Source organism: Perognathus longimembris, chromosome 7 (assembly GCF_023159225.1).
Source record: "Perognathus longimembris pacificus isolate PPM17 chromosome 7, ASM2315922v1, whole genome shotgun sequence".
In the NCBI taxonomy this organism is placed as follows: domain Eukaryota; kingdom Metazoa; phylum Chordata; class Mammalia; order Rodentia; family Heteromyidae; genus Perognathus; species Perognathus longimembris.
This window is the reverse complement of record NC_063167.1, coordinates 68,388,748-68,405,687: the sequence shown is the minus strand read 5'-3', so window position 1 is coordinate 68,405,687 and position 16,940 is coordinate 68,388,748. Positions and strand designations below refer to the sequence as shown.

The following is a 16,940-nucleotide window of genomic DNA, read 5'->3' as shown; positions in this document are numbered from 1 at the left end:
TCAGCATCATCCTTACGAAGCTTTGCCATCAGCCTTGGAGTTCCTTCTCCTACTGATCTCAAGGAGGCTTATTCATCTGCTTCTCCATTTTTTTTTTTTTTTAGTTTTCAGCAATTATTAGACACATGACACGGGAGGGCAGCTACAGAGCATGCACAAGCAGAAAGGAAGGTGGTGGGGACCCTAATTAGAAGTCTGCACTGCATGAGCCTAAATGAGCGGCCATTTCCAAATTTTATATATACGTGTATATAAAATCTCCAGAGACAGCCTATATCAGCACAGAAGCATACAAGTCTGCAAAAGGAAACAGCATCTCCCATTACTGCTCTGTCCCTAATGGGAGCTAGAGAATCTTCCTTGGCTTGCTGGCACCATTAATTCTAACTGTTCCAAGATTACCTTCAGTGGAGGGAGGGGTGCAGGGATGCAGAAACCCAGGAAGAGGCCAATTTGGCCCGGCATTGTTTGCTCAGCAGGATGAAGTTCAATCATGGGACTTTCCAGCTTCCTGGGGCCCTTCAAATGAAGGAACCATCGAAGCACGACAACAAAGGGAAACTGGGTCGCTGGATCCCACGTGAAGGCAGAACTGGGGCAATTACAGAGCATGTTCAAACCCTCAGGAGCTAAGACTCACCTCACCATTGCCAGCCAGGCCTCTCTTCAGGCTTTTCTAAGCCTGGAGCTGGTTTTCAACTTTCTGGCTCCACCTGAAAGGTCAAAGTCCCTTGCCCTACACTTCAGAAGCTCAAAAAGCAGTAGTGTCAGCAGCTAATGATGTGGAAAGTGAGTCCCAAATATTCTATTCTTTCCAGCTCCTCCTCTTGCTTTCTCTGTAAGCCCAGAGCGTGCACAGAGACAAACAAGGTTTTGGTGTCCAGGGAGTCATTGCAGGAGAAGTAGGGCCTAGAGGCCTTTCACAATGATCTAGAGTCCCAGGATTGAGTCCTCTGGGTAGTTACTGAAGGCCTTCAATTCTCTGGATGCTGCAGCAGCTGTCCACATTATTATGTAATCACACCTGCCCTGTGCATCCGTCAGTGGAATGATACAGAGACTTCTCAGCTGCAAACTCATCTGGAACATATCTGACTATTTTAGGAGCTCAGAGATGCACAGGAAGTTACATTCATTTCCATGCTGAGTCCCATGCAGTATAAGTGCCTACCCCGTCAGGTTGTTTCAACTTCTCCCAGTTTTTTTTTTTAACCAGCTAGTCAGGCTAAGTCTGACTCAAAAGTTTCTACTACCTGTGCCTAGCTAACATGACCAGATTGGAGGGCTTCTGGAGGTGTGTGGGGAGAGAGGGGTGGGGAGCCAACACTTCTGCAGTTGCTCCAAATATTAGTGAGAAATCCTTGCTACTCCAGTCCAGGAAGAGTGTACACAGTCAAACATAGGGAGAGAAATGGTTCCCTGTGAGTTTAACTCACTGCCACATTAAGATGGAGGAGGAGAGTGTACTGAGGCTCTCATCCAGCTATTTCTTGAGTGATGGATATAACTCAACCCTCAAGAAGCAACTAAATTATGGTTGTTCTAGTATCCACACCCTCAAGATTTGGTCAGAATCAATTACAGGATTGCTTTTACTTCCAAAGATTGCTACAACTCTCACCTTCCAGGGGACAAAAACAAAACAAATCTGTAGTGCTTTTATTAAAGTAATACTTTTAAAAGAACTGGCACAACTCCATCTTAGGGCTCCATTGCTGACAAAGAAAAAGCAAAATAGACCAGTTCATTGCCAGGTCTTCTAACTTTCCACTCCATCATAGCTACAAAGGTGGGTATAAGTTTTCTGTGGCTATGTTACAGCTAGGGAAGGTAGCATAAAGGATAAAGCACCTGGCTCTTTGATCATACCTCCCTTTAGTCCCTGAGTCAGGCAGCCACCTGGGAGGGAAAGGAAAGAGTTGATCGAGCCTGTTCTTTTGTTTGAAAGAATGCCTTTTAGAGAGTTCCTAGCAGAAAAACAAGGAGTAGAACTAGAGAGGTGGAAAGAATCCAAAGATAAGTCATTTTAAAATTTCAAGTAAATGCAGCTTATTCCTTAATGCCAAAATGATCCTAAACTAGGGGGATTGATGAATGTATATTTGTGTATGTGTTTCAAATTATGGCATATATATATATACATATACTATACATATATATACACAGAGATATATGTATATATGGAAAACCTCTAATAACTCAGGACCATTTACCCCAAACCTTGATTGACATGAATGTCCTTTTCCTATGCTACTTTCAGTATAAAGAGGTGAATAACAGCAGGCATTATCTGATAAGCCAGGATGTGCCCCACAGGTCATTTCTAGGTCTATCTTGTAGCTAGTATCATTCAACCTGTCTCTTTGGTCTGCTTTGTGTCTGATTCTGTACACTGAGCACTGAGGTTTAGGAGGTGGACCCTGAGCAATGCAAGATCCTCTGTCATCTCCAAATGCTCCACTTACTAAAGCAAGGGAGTTTATAGTAACCTACTTAGGAAATAATTCTTTTTCAATAATAACAATGGCTGAACCACATGTTTCCTCATTCCCACTCTAATAACCAAAATTGCAAAGCAACCAAGATGTTCCTTTCCCTGAGGTTTCGCCGTGGTTAACTGAGGTTTGGCTGTACATGTCTATAAAGCAAAGTAGATTGAGAAGGAATGGAATGGGCCCCTGGGGTTGCCAGCCTTCTGATGGTCGAGTCTGAATATTTAATCTCACAGATGTTTCAGGAAAGAGGATCTACTGCAGTAGGTCATGGGGGTCCTTCTTTTGCTAATAACATGCCCTAAACCCCCTGTCCTCCACCCCCAACTTCTGAGCCCAGTCTCTACCCAAGCCCACAAAAGCATGCTTTCCTCTACTGAATCCCTTGGGTTGAGCGAGTCAGCCTATGTTGAAGGAGAGTCAAAGGATAGTCTCTGAATCTGCACAGGCCATGGATCCCAGGTGCAAAGCTCTGGGCCACATCCCTCACATCTGTCTCCATGGGGGAAGGGAGAAGGGGCTATGAAAGGATCAAGTAATGGCGTTCACTACATGGATATGATGGGTAATGGCTCAGGCTGCTTTATTCTTATCTATTGGCAAGCGTTTTCCTGCAGGCTTGCATTACACACTGCCAGACTGATAGGAATTCCACCAGGTGGGCCTGGCAAGAGGTCACTCCATCTCAATGGCTAGAGGTTGCAAAGGTGCTGAGTGAGAGTGGGCAGAAAGGTGAGGCAGACAGAGAGAGGACAGAGAGGTACCCCCAGGAAAGAAAACAACAAAGAACGACTTCTTGTGGGCGTTCCTTGTGAGTTCACGTTGCCTCTCATATGTGCCCATTCCAGAAGGAAGGTCAGACCCCAGAGGACAGAAGTCATGTGAACATGTGGGAAGAAGTTGCTGTACACAGAGACTGAAAATAGGTGCCCAGAAGTCAGGGGCATTATTTGATAATCCAGGTACTATCTATCTATCTATCATCTATCTATCATCACTTTTCAGTCCTGAGAGCAAGATTTTTTGAAAGAACTATTGCTAAAGAAAACAGTCACTATTGATTTTTATTGCACTTTTTCCTCTTTAAAAATATTCAAACACAAACAATGAGAGATGGAGCTGTGCTTTGGTGTAAAGGAAAACAGAAAGAAGGGCAAAGGGAACTAGATTAGTTTGAGGAACAGACTCACCCCAGATGATAAGGGATTCCTCACCTCCCTCTAACAACCACTTGCTGCTCCATGGAAAAACCAAGGTTGGGCTCAAGGGCTGACAGTAGAGATGATGGTGACAATAGCTACTGAGCTCCAACATCACCTCCTTATGATTGGTTCACGTGGCTAATGAGGTTAAGGTCAGGAGGTGGAGGTCATGAGTTCAGACTTGCCACTGGACACTCAGTCATGGCCAGAGGAACCTCCATTGTGTAACCAGGAGCACCCTGGGTGTGACAGCCCTCTCAGACCAGGCAGCCACCACCCATCCTCAGGGCATAAAGTAGGGCTCAGCTCCTGTGCTCCCCTCATGGCCTAGGGGCCAGTAGTGTTACCCCCATATATAGTTTCCACAACCGGCTTCCTTTGGGGGAGGTCAGCCTTCACCTTCTCTTTTCCACTTCTGTGGATAGCACTGAGACACTCAGCCTGAGGATATTCAGAGAGTGATGCCCTCTGTCAACCTGCATTGCTGATGTTGATATGCTGTGGCTTACCATGAGGAAGTTGTCCAGGGTTCATACAATGGAATGACAGCTCTTGGGACTGTAGATAGGAAAAGCTAGTTTTAAACTCCTCTCCATATGGAGTAGCAACATGGACAGGACAGCCTGGGGACTTGGGCCAGACTGGGGACTAGGACCATCTGAACTTTCATAAGAAACTTCCATACCTGGGTCTTCCATGAGGGCTCTTTTGGAAGGTCTCATCTCCCGAAAAGGGTCTCAGAAGCCTCACTGAGTGAGATAGAGGCAAGCTGAGAAGATAGGTGTATGAAACACCACTAACATTCCAGGAAGGACAGAGTCTTAACTAGATTAAAATTGAGCTCCTGAATTTGATTTGAATGAATGAAAATTTAACTCTTGAAAAGTTTACTCAGAAAGTTGACAACTCAGTTATTTTCTCTTCCTGACAACGTCTCCATCATTCTTGGGTCTTTCCTCTCCAACTCTCTCCTAAATGCCAACCTTCTGTTGAGCTCACAGTGGCACTGAAGTTAAGGAGAAGGTCAGTGTCTTCACTTGGAAACACACAAGGTTAGTGCATGTTGCATCATCCTTATCCAAGATTAGGTATCTACTTCCTGCTGAAAGCCTCACTTGTGGGTTTTGGATCCATGTCCCAAATCCCCTGCTGTGTTTCCTCCTCTGTGGAGACAGGCACTGGACCACCATTAGGAGAAAAAAGTGAGACGTGTGTGGGCTAGCCACAAAAGAGGAGATCATGCCCAATCCAAGGCCTGAAGTAACACCTCACTTCCATTTAGGTGAGTTTGTGGCCAAAACATATTTAGTCCTCAGTCTCACTAGAGGGAAGAATCCATTCCAAGGGTTATCAGAATTGGGGGTAATCTCTGTAGGTAATCTCTCTCTGTGTGTGTGTGTGTGTGTGTGTGTGTGTGTGTGTGTGTGTGTGAGAGAGAGAGAGAGAGAGAGAGAGAGAGAGAGAAACAGGGTCTTAAACTCAGGGCTTCATGCTCTTGCTTGCTTGGCCTTTTCGCTCAAGGCTACCACTCTGCCACTTGAGCCACACTTCTACTCAGGCTTTTTATTGGTTAATTGTAGATAAGAATCTCATGGACTCTTCTGCCTTGGCTGGCTTTGAACCTCCACTCTCAGATCTTAGCTTTCTTAGCAGTTAGGATTCCAAATATAAGTCAACAGCTCCCAGCAATGAAAGATTGGGAAATCTTACAAAGTATTTAAATTGGGTATTAGAATATAAGACAAATAAATCGGGCCTTCCAAATATTAATTATTTGCTTCTTCAGCCTTAGGTCAATGTTCTCAATCACATTGTACTTAAGCTGGATTGGTTTGCCATTTCAAGGCACAGCAATTGAATGGAAGGCAGGCCTTCCCTGGGGGGCCTGGCCAAGAAGGAAAAGCGTGCCTAGAATTGAACACCCATAGAAGGGAATCAGGAATTGACCTTATTGGACTTGTGCCTGAGAGAGTGAAATGCCACAAGCAATTAAAGGTGGCTCATTTTAAGAGGCAAGTCAATACAGAGACTCAGTTTTCTGACCTGGCCCTCAACAAAGCTGCTGTGGAGGAAGGAACATTAGTTGTGAACTCAAAGAACACTGGGGCAGGGGCATCTTTGCCCTTGTTCAGCAGCCCAAGATCCTGCAGTTCCCTGAGAGCTATCATTGCTTTTTAGAGAATAGGATTGAATCTGGAGATTCCAGATGTTGGGAGGAGGGGACCCTGGGCTCATGGTCTGTATAGGTGGACTTACTTTGAAGGAAAAGACATGGCTAAGAGATTCATTTTAGGCTGCTAGCTGTCCTAAGAGGATGAGATTTCTACTTGGAATCTCAGGGGTTACTTCTCAGGATTGTACTGGAGGTGAGAGAAGAAGCATCAGATAGGTGATTAAATCTCTTTTGTTTTTGCCAATGAATGTATAGATCTTGATGATACAAAGCAAGAGATCTATGTCTTCATTTTGTGTGTATGTACTGTATTTTGTGGGGTTCAAGTGCTGTATTTTGTGTACCTAATATAACTATGTACATTGTGTGTGCATGTACATTAGTTTGTGTGCAGAAACAATAGTATCTTTTGTATGCATGCATATCTATGGTATATGTGTAGTTTTTGTCTTTTGCATCTGAGATGCATGCTAAGTAATTATTTGTACATTTGTAGGTCTGCATTTTGCATGAGTGTTACATATTTTGTATTTGTATGTGGCAATGATGTGTTATCTATTTTGTAGGAGATGTGCATGCATGTATGAATATTTTCTAGTCCCAGAATAAGGTATCTCCCTTTTCCCCCTGCTGTAGGCCTCATTTATGGATTGCTTCAACTCTCCATTCTCCAAAAGCCTGTGTTCTTCCCACCTCTTGTCTTGAAATTCAGCACCATCTCCTATGAAGGAGAAGAAGAGAAGCACAGAGGCTTTGTGCTGAGCATGAGATGCCCTGCAGAGCCCTGGAGATGTAGGTGACCATGAACTAATGAGCACCCTGGGCTAGTACCCTGAGCCAGTATTCCTCCCCTGCTTCCTCCACCCCCCCCCCCAGTCCCCTGCAAGACAACAGTAAGCACTAACTGACAGTGAGACCTGGGTAGAGTCACTACTGCACAGCCTGACTACCATGATTCATTATGTTTGGGAAATTTTAAGCCATTATATCAAAAGGCCAAGTTCAGCCTGGTAAGGCAAAAGCCATGCCCTGCATTCCAGGCCAACCTGTTCTCTGCTTCTAGGCTGTGCAATGCTCATTCATACCTAATCTGTTCTTGGCGAGGGAAGTAGAGGACAATTCTTTACCCATCCTTTGGTTCCTTTTCTTTTCCCCTTTAAGCAGCTCTTGTTACCATTTAATGGGAAGAGAGTTTGAGTCTGACATTCAAAGTGATGCTTTTAAGTCATCTAGGGACTCTATCCTGTGGTCCTGGACATTAGAAGCTTCCACATGATGGCTCCTTTTAAGTCCAGATCAGTGGGAATCCTGCTCCTGGGTTTCAAAGCAGGGGATCCCTTCTGGCTAGGGGACAGGTTCATGAAAATGATGACTGCAGAGCCAAATGATATTGAAAACCAAAAAGAATGGAAAAGATGAAAATGGAAATGATTAATGGGATGGACTGAAGAGAGGAGGCCTGGGGTGGGTCTGACCCAGGACAGCTGGAGCTGTGAGGGCCATTAGGGCCCTTGTGCACTCAGTAAGACAAGCTTCAGCCATGGAGAACTGAAGCTGCAGCACATGGAGGGCAGAAAGACAATTCTAACGTCTAGGAATCCATGAAGACTGGAGTATCTGAGACAATGACTGCAAACTCAGGCCTTGTGGGGTTATCAATGAACCCATTGGGCTACTTACACAATAAGCCCACTAAGCAATGAATTTGCTCCTGAGCCAGAACTCCAGAGAATATATATATGTATATGTATACATATATATATACATATGAGTGTGTGCATATAGTGTACATATACACACATAGGTATGTGTATATATATTATACTCTAGTGCACATAGTCAAACACATGCATAAATTGCCCTGTGTCAAAAATATTGCATAAGCTTATACAATGTTCCAATGCATTTTTCTATAGCTAGCTAGGTAGAGGAACACATGAGCGAGATATACCTGATATATATTTATGTACACTGGATCCACAGACCTCCCTGACCTCGGGACCCATACCCTGGTCAGCTGTGCGGTCCTGCCCAAGACTAGGTTCATTCCTAAGGTGCGTTTGTGAATGTTTAGGCTCTTATTTCCCTGTTCCTTCTCCTGGCTTTGCAGAGGTCTGACTTTCATTGAAATAACAGAGTTGGGCAGGCTGAAGGGCCAGAAATTTTGGCTCCCCATTCCAAACAGTCTATTTTATTTATTTGTAGTGGAAGGCTTTTGCCTTCCAATGGGGAAAAACAAACAAACCAACAAATCCTAGTTAGATACCATCCCAAAGCTATTAATACTCTAAGTATGAATACTGTGTAAGCTACTAAGAAAATAGGTTATCTCCTGTGATTTAAATATCCAGTTTTCATGCAATGGGCACCCATGCAGCTCTGTGGCATCACTGGTAAATTTCACTGCAGTGTCAGCGTGGCTGGGCCACATTGTGTGGCTGGGCCACATTGTTAGGAAAGCAGACATCTCTAAACTCTAGTGTAAACAAAAAGATCAGATGTGTGTGTGTGTGTGTGTGTGTGTGTGTGTGTGTGACCCTGAAACCTGCAAAAATATGGTGACATCCAAGACTGAGAAATCCCTTGATTGGGAGCTTCTCCTCACAGCCAAAGGGAACGAATGTGAAACCTGACAACTCCTATTCGGTCATACTAACTAATTGTCCCTCCCCCAGGGTTCCCTCACATCGACACTGCAGAGGGGGAAAAAAAGCAGAATGCAGCATTTTCTGTTATGAAACACAAGCCTCCAGAGCATCTACTTGGCAACTGTAACTCACAAACCCCAGCCTGTGACACAGAGAGTAATTCCAACACACAGGACTGTGTGTTCTTTTCAATGCAAAAAAAAAAAAAAAAGAAGAAGAAGAAGAAGAAATGGGGTGAGGCATGACCTTTTGAATAATCATCAGAGCTTCAAAGCTAAGCCCCCATGGTGTTCCTCTGTGGTGGGGCAGGTGAGCTAAGTAGGGGGGAGGGGAAGGAGGGGCTGGAACTCATCTCTCAGGTGTTGTGTGCATTTAATTAGAAAGGAAGGGTGGTGCTGATATGGTGGGTTATGCCTGGGAAATGAGGTTACCTTGATGCATCTTTCTGAAATCCTCACTCCATGAGGTGACCCTCACCTTTGGAAACCCCTAAGCCAGTGATAAAGATTTGCATGAAAGCCATGATAGATATTCTGGGTTCTAAATCAAAAATCTTAAGATCAAAAGTCACTTGCACGACTATTGCTTTCCATGCAGAACCAGATGTACACTGTAGAACACATTGACTACAATGCAGGCTATTATGCAACATCTGCATTAGTCCCGTGGAGTCGTGAATTATGATAATAGGTTTCAATCAGACATCGGTTAACATTTTGGTAATATTCACATAGTTTGTGTTAGCCAAGGTACAGTTGGCTGTCTTTAAGTTCTCCTCTCTAAAGTCCTCGTTACTGTTGTTGACTCCTTCCTGGATCTCCATGTAATCAGACTTACTTATGGTAGAGGCACTTCTACTTTTCTTTAGGTCAGGGGAGGATGGGATCTTTGGACAGCTTGTCACTTGCAAGTACTGGGCCTGCTCCTCTCCCTCTGTCTCCCGGTGGTAGAAGTAGTTGAAATTAGACACAATGACAGGGACTGGTAAGGCAATGGTTAACACACCTGCAATTGCACATAGGGAACCCACTATCTTTCCCCCAATGGTAGTTGGAACCATGTCTCCATAGCCTACGGTTGTCATGGAGACGACTGCCCACCAGAAGGCATCCGGGATGCTGGGAAACTGGGAATCTCGTTCATCGGCTTCTGCAAAATAGACAGCACTAGAGAAAAGGATGACCCCGATGAAGAGGAAGAAGATGAGAAGGCCCAATTCTCTCATGCTGGCTTTCAGGGTCTGACCTAGAATCTGGAGACCTTTGGAGTGTCTGGACAACTTGAAAATCCTAAAGACTCTTACCAGCCGGATGACACGAAGGATGGCCAGTGACATGGCCTGCTGGCCCTGCTGGGCATCCTCTGGTTTCTCAGCCAGCTCTGTCCCCAGGGTGATGAAATAGGGGATGATGGCCACAATGTCAATGATGTTCATGATGTTGGTGAAGAAGCCGGCTTTGCTGGGACAGGCAAAGAACCTTACCAAAAATTCAAAGGAGAACCAGATGATGCAGAGAGTCTCTACGATGAAGAAGGGGTCAGTGAAGGAGGTGGACTGCTGGTACCCAATGGTGCTGTTGGAGTAGGTGTGGAAGGTCACCCCACCACCGTGCATGTCTTCATTCTCATCCCGGAAGATAGGCAAGGTTTCCAGACAGAAGCTGACGATCGAGATCAGAATCACCATGACAGACACAATGGCTATAATCCTGGCAGGCCCTGAGCTCTCAGGGTATTCAAAGAGAAGCCACACCTGTCTCTGAAACTCATTTTCAGGCAGAGGACGCTCTTCCTCCTTGATGTAGCCTTCATCCTCCCGAAACATCTCCATTGCTTCTTCTCCTAACTCATAGAACCGGATTTCTTCAGAGAATATATCTAAGGGCACATTCACAGGTCGCCTCAACCGGCCCCCAGACTGGTAGTAGTACAAAATAGCATCAAAGCTAGGGCGGTTGCGATCAAAAAAGTACTCATTTCGGAGGGGATCAAAGTACCTCATCCGCTTCTTGGGGTCTCCTAATAGGGTCTCTGGAAACTGGGCTAAAGTCTTTAGCTGGGTCTCAAACCGCAGCCCTGAGATGTTGATCACCACCCTCTCACAGCACTCGTGGTCTGCCTCTGGGTCATAGGTGTCTTGAGGGTGCCCAGGGAGGGCAGCAGCCTCGTCCGCTGGGTCTCCGGTGGCCACCGTCATAATTAGGACTGAGAGAAGTGCCTGTCGCTATGCCTTCCAGATAGATGCCTGGTGGCAAAGGGGCTCAGGGTGCTGTTAGTGGCCCCAGGAAACACAGCAGCATCGGATCGCACTCCTGCAGGAGAGCCCTGAGAGCTCTCTGAGGGCTGGAGAGACAGAGGCATTTGGGAACGTGAGACCACTAGGGGCACTGGGCACTGGCAGCCTGGCCTAGTCTATTGTTTGCTGCTTCCTATCTCTCAACCAAGAGTTCAGAAATAAGATAATCACTATGTCTTCTACTAATACGAAAAGCAGAATTTCTTTTCACCTTGTCACTTGTCTGGAAACCCTTGAGGAACAAGGAGCAACCTCTCAAGGAAGCTGTGCCATGCCCTGCACATGGGGCAGGTATAAACTCGTCTGTACCACACAGCATCCTGGAGCAGAGTTTCATCCTAAGAGGTGAGAAAGGAACCCTGTCTGGGTGCTACCCTGCTACCATCTTGTGCCTATCTGTATCCTGGGAGGTACAGTACTCATGCTGAGGAGATCTTGGGCTGAGACTTCTCCAGGAACACCATCCCAGTGACTACACCCCACTGTTATTAAACAATAGGTTGATTTACCTGGCCAGGCACGAACCTGAGGCTCTCTCCTTGCAGAGCTGATCAGATGCTGTGGGAATCCTAGACACAAAAGTCAGCCCAATTCCTTATCACTGTCTTCTCACTTGAGCTAGAAATAATGGTGAGTCATTCTGGGCAGGAGGGCAAGCGGCAGGTCCTGGAGGTGAGCTTTTGGGCTGGCCTGGGCTGGAGGGTGCCAGGGGGGATGCCTGGACAGGGTCATGCAGGACTTGAGAACACAGCAGCGCTGGGATCTGGAGCTTTTCTTTGGAAGGAAGGAGGCAAGATGCACAGCTCAGCAAAAGCTGGAGTCCTCCTGGCTGTCCTCAGGAGGTGTGACGTTGCCTGCAAAATACAGCAGCAAGGTAGAACCAAGGTTTTCAGGCAGCTGGGGCCAATGTTTTGGAGGGGACTCTGACAGCTCCCTGCACTGGGGATAGCAATCCCCCAGGTCCACCCTCCATTCTGGTGCCATTGACAAAGAATCAACTCTGGCCAGCAGCCTCCCAGCCACTTCTGGACAGGCTGTTTTTTGGCATCAGCTTCAGTCAGTTTCTCTCCCAGGGACAAGCCTTCATCGTTAGCTGGGCTGTCTTCTCCAGGGACTTCCGGGGCTAATAGAGATCCTCTCATCCTCAGCTACCATCAGGAGGGGGGCTCCAGGCCAAGCAATCCCCACCCCCACCCAGACAGACAGACAGACACACACACACACACACACACACACACGAACACCACCAGCGCTGACCCTGGCAGGGGTCTGGCCACAGCAGCCCCAGCCTCCCCAAACCCAGCCACTCTCCTTCAGTGCGAATCTAGGGAGACCCCACACGCAACAAGGTCTTCCCAGCGGAAAGCCGCGTGTCTGCGTGGCTGAACTTACTGCCCCTCGGGGATCCCGGGACTCACGGGGCTCACCCTGTGAGCCAGGTGGCTTTGGAGCTGGGCCGGGAGCTCGACCACTCCGGAGAAAATCCCTGACATCTCCCAGGCACAAGCAAGCGCAGAACAAATGCCCAGCCGGCCTGGCTGCGAGGCAGCTCTGTAGCAGCCAGAGGGGGAGCCTGGAGGAACCTGGCTTCCAGGTTGGCCCCTTGCCGACGCAGTCCCGCCGGGGGGTGGGGGAGTGGGGCCCGGGTGAGGAAGGGTCTGGGCCCGGTCCCCATCGCCCCGGGCTCGAGCCGGGATTCCGCCGGGCGCGCTCCCGGCACCGCGCAGCAGACCCTCCGGTCGGCCGCGGGCGAGCGCGCCGCCTTAACTCCTTCCTGCCCACCCGGGTCCGCTCGCGCTGCGGGCCTGGGTGCAGCTCAGCTTTCGCTAGCGGGCTGCAGCGTGAGACCCCGAGGCACCCGGAAAAGACGCCGGGAGCCCGAGCTCGGGGGATGGGGAGTAGATTATGCCAGATTTCTGACCTGGATCTACGCTTTCTCCTAGGGCGCCAGGGGCCTCCAGGGCGAGGGGAGAGCCTCTCTCTGCAGTGAAACCCTTTTTTATTTTTAATTCCCATCTGGAAAGACGAAGCCTGGCCGACCCCAGCCGACCCGGGTCGCCTCGGATCCCGGCTATTTACCAGACCTAGTTCAGCTCCTCGCCACCGCCCGGCACCACGCACTCCCAGGGAGGCGCCCAGCCCATCCCCTGAACTCTGCCTCTGCAGAGCTCGCGTCCGTGCCCCCATCCCCATCCCCGCACCCCTCAGCTCGCGTGGGTCCACCACCCTGCGGGAAGACCGCAGGGGTCCGCACCCGCCGGCTGCCTCGAACTTAGCCCCAGCCTGCATCGCTGGAAAGCCTGCGCCCCCCCCCCTCGGGCCCCGCAGCCCCTCCGGGCGGGCACCGCCACCGCACGGGGGGTGGGGGGGGACAGCGTGCTCAGATCCACAGCCCGAGTCTCCCCGATTTACCCTTCTGGATGGGCACCCGAGGCCTCCATGTTCCTAGGCGCCGAGCAGTGCTTTTGCGGGAACCTCAGCTGCAGGCGGCGAAGGTGCGGGGTGGTGCGGGCGGCCAGCCGGGAGCCGGCTCTGCAGTCCCGCGGGCGGCGCGTACGGGAGCGCCCGGCCGCCGCCCCCGCAGCCGCACCGCGCCCGCACCGCGCCACGCAGCGCCGCACCTGGCCCGGCAGCGACTCGAATTAAAGGACCAGCAGGGGTCAGAACTCGAGAGGTGCACGGCTCGCCACCGCCACGAGCTGACTGCCAGACTGGACCCCCTATCACAGCAGGAAAGCACCCCATTCCTTTGCAGAGAATACAAAACTGCGTGCCCAGCTCATCTGGATGCTGCCCGGGGCCAGGAGCGACGAACTGGGCAGAAGTTGAGGTGCGTTCACACAGACTCCTGCCAAAATAATTGAAGTAGAGCAAGGAAAAAAACAATCAATCAATAGCAGCTACCTCAGGCCCGAGGCGGGGTCCAGCCCCAGGGGAGCTGTGTTGCTATTCTTGCAAGCTTGCCAGACAGGAACCTGCATCCCCCCTCCCCAATCTCTCTCTGCTCTGTCCTGCTTCAAGCTCCGCACATACCTTCTTCTTACTCACCAAAGATTGGCTCCAGCAGGTGCAGGCCTGGTTGCAGTGTGGCAGAAACTTCCTGCAGTGTTTGGACCCCACCAGAAGGAGCCGCAGGAACAGCAGAAATGCAGGGCCAGCCTCCCTAAACTCCCTCTTTCCCCCTCCCTCTCCCTCCCCAGGGCCCTGGATAGAGAAGGCTGAGGAACCAACGTTGCCCTTGGGAAGGGCAAGCTACTCACAGAATGGGCAATGGGCCTTCTCAGAGACCTGACTAAACTAGCAGGCCCCAGAGCTTCATCTGAAATTGAATATGCAGCTCCCAGTGCCCCTTTCTTTCTTTTCTTTTTCCTTCTTGGTGCTCGCACTGGAGCTTGAACTCGGGCCTGCTGGATTCTGCCCCTCACCTTTGTCAATTAAACTCTGGAACTTTACCACTTGAGCCGCACCTCCACTCTCAGCGTTTTGGTGGTTCATTAGACATAAGAGTTGGCCTTCAAATCTTGTCCCTCAGATCTCGGCCCATGAGTAGCTAAGATTGCAGGCCTGAGCCCATCCGTACCCTGTCCTTTGCTTTTGCAAGAACGTGTGTAGGCTTAGATGGGGGAGTCCAGACTATTTTTGGAAGTTTCACAAAATCCCCCAAGCCCTTGCTAGCTCCATTCTCTCTGTCCTTGTCTGAATCAGGGATTCTAAACAGTAGCTCATGGAGATTGAATGTCAGTAGACAACAACAGACTGCTGGGTTCACAAGGGCCCTGGTTTTCTGGAAGGCTCCTCCTGGGCCACCACTGCTCACAGACCCTCATCCCATACAGTGTCTCATGATGGGAGATGTGGAAGCCTGGAGGATGCAGGTTCTATGAGAATTTACCAATAGGTGGTATAAGATTGGGAATCTACCCAGAGCTTCAGGGTGTGGTATCAGAGGGTAGTTTCCTCTGTGAAACTAGCAGGATGATTGACATAGGGTGCCTTGAAGATGGGACTCTTATGTCCATTAATAGTCAAGCCTGGCTTGAGTGCTGGAGACAGCCAGACCCACTCAGACTTACATCTCTGTCAGTTACTAGGTGAGTTAATTTATTACTAAATGAGGCTGTGTAAAATTGTTGTAAAAAGTTTAGCACCCAACAGACACTCAATAAAATGATCTCTACCCTCTCCCCCCCACTTTTTAACCCACATTAATCTTTGTAACTCCCTCACCCTCCAACTTAGTTTCTGTATATGCCAGTCACCTTCTTTGCTTGGCCCAGTCACTCTGTTTCCCATTTGTCTTTCCTGAGATCTCAGCCACTTCCCAGTTCTTTCTCCCAATGATCCTCCAGAATCTTGCTCTGCACTCTTCCTAGAAGATTCTGACCACACTAAGGGCTTGTTTCTTCTACTCACCATACTCAGTTCTCATATCTCCTGAAGTGGAACAGGCTTATCTGTTGGGTTGTGTCTATTTTCTTTGCTTGCTTTGTTCAAACAAGATATTGACAGAAAAAATAAAGCCCTCGAAGGAGAACTAATCATGCTTCTAATTGGAGGCCTGTGCTTACTGTGTGGCCAGATGCTGTGCTAAGCACTTCTGCTCCCGTGCAACATCTGATCCCCACCCCGTGACGTGCTGTCTGCATCAGTACCATTTCACAAAAGGAGGCAGGGCAGGAGAGGGGAAGCAACATGCCCAGGTAAACAAGCAGTGGCTGTAGAATTTAAATCAGGTCTCTGTGCCACTTAATGGCGGGCTCCCTCCATTCCACAGCACCCTTCTCGTGTGGGCTGTGTGCAGCCCTGGAATTTCATTTCTCTCTTTGGGATTTATTTTCTTATGATCTCCTTCCTTTTCCTCTCTCCTTTAAGATCTGACCTAATGTTAATAACAACAGAGAAAAACAACAACTGAAGAAGATAGAAAGAAAGAGCAGAAGGAAGAGGAGGAGGAGGAGGAAGAGAGAGGGAGAAGGAGAAGAAGGAGGAGGAGGAGGAGGAGGAGGAGGAGGAAGAAAGAGAAGGAGGAGGAGGAGGAGAAGGAGGAGGAGGAGGAGGAAGAGGAGGAGGAGGAGGAGCAGAAGCAGCTCTAATACAGTTTTTAGGAATGCATGTGGCTTTTCTGGTACCTTGGTTTGGCAAGACAAGAAATGGGTAAGAAAAAGAACATGGCCCAATTTCATGTTGACACTTGCTAATTGCCAGAACTTGAGCAAATTTCAAAACTCCTTGAGCATTAGTTTCTTAGTTCATCTGATGGGAGAGCAAAACAATTTCCCTAGGTAGGAAGGATGAAATGCATGACAGGACGTAGATAGCCAACAAGCTTTATGACCAACTGTGATTGCCCATTTTCACACAGTGAGGGACAGGAGAGAGGAGCGCTCAGTTCCTCCACCACCATTTATGAGCCCAGAAAGGCTACACTACTCCCTCCTTCAATGTCAGTCTCCTTCCTGGTATGACCACCACCTCTGTTTGATTACTTCCTAGTGGCTCACTCATCTGTATGGTGGCGCAGCCCTTTAACTGGTGGGTGAGTAGGGCAGGGGAACATGAAACTGACAACACTCCATAGGTTATCTGATGTCACGCCTCCAGCCAGCCAGAGGAGTTATTGTATCTATTTTATAGATGAAGATACTGACCTGGGTAATTTAGCTACTGAATATCAAGGTTGGGACCAAACTCAAGATGATAGGCCTCTTCATAAGTCTTGGTGCCATTATGCTAGCTGTGTGCCCGGCCTCTGGACTTGACATGGATTTGGTACAGCAGACCTTGAAGAACCCTAAGGCAGATCCACCTGGCTCTGGGGGGTATTCTCATCTCACAGGAAGTATATTTTATTTTATTTTATTTATTTATTTATTTATTTATTTATTTTGGCCAGTCCTGGGCCTTGGACTCCGGGCCTGAGCACTGTCCCTGGCTTCTTCCTGCTCAAGGCTAGCACTCCGCCACTTGAGCCACAGCGCCGCTTCTGGCCGTTTTCTGTATATGTGGTGCTGGGGAATCGAACCTAGGGCCTCGTGTATCCGAGGCAGGCACTCTTGCCACTAGGCTATATCCCCAGCCCAGGAAGTATATTTTAGAAGGAGGCTGAGGCTGAGATCTGAGGAGTATGGT

General features: G+C 48.6%; 1 protein-coding gene across 2 annotated transcripts; it reads right to left on the bottom strand.

The window, feature by feature from the left end:
* Window positions 1-6,006: 6,006 nt before the first annotated feature.
* Window positions 6,007-11,660, bottom strand: Kcna2 (potassium voltage-gated channel subfamily A member 2). 2 transcript variants are annotated; one of them, XM_048351773.1, is made up of 2 exons: window positions 11,321-11,660; window positions 6,007-10,858 (listed from the first exon to the last, which is right to left on the bottom strand). In XM_048351773.1, the coding sequence occupies exon 2, from the start codon at window positions 10,710-10,712 to the stop codon at window positions 9,213-9,215; it is 1,500 nt and encodes a 499-aa protein (XP_048207730.1). In that variant the 5' UTR covers window positions 10,713-10,858; window positions 11,321-11,660; the 3' UTR covers window positions 6,007-9,212. The 2 variants fall into 2 exon arrangements, with proteins under 2 accessions (XP_048207730.1, XP_048207731.1); XM_048351774.1 differs by having other exon boundaries at window positions 11,337-11,660.
* Between the last annotated feature and the right edge of the window lie 5,280 nt (window positions 11,661-16,940).

What these genes read in the sequence shown, in the direction of transcription:
- Kcna2 (XM_048351773.1), bottom strand. Translation starts at nt 10,712, where the DNA reads ATGACGGTGGCCACCGGAGACCCAGCGGACGAGGCTGCTGCCCTCCCT.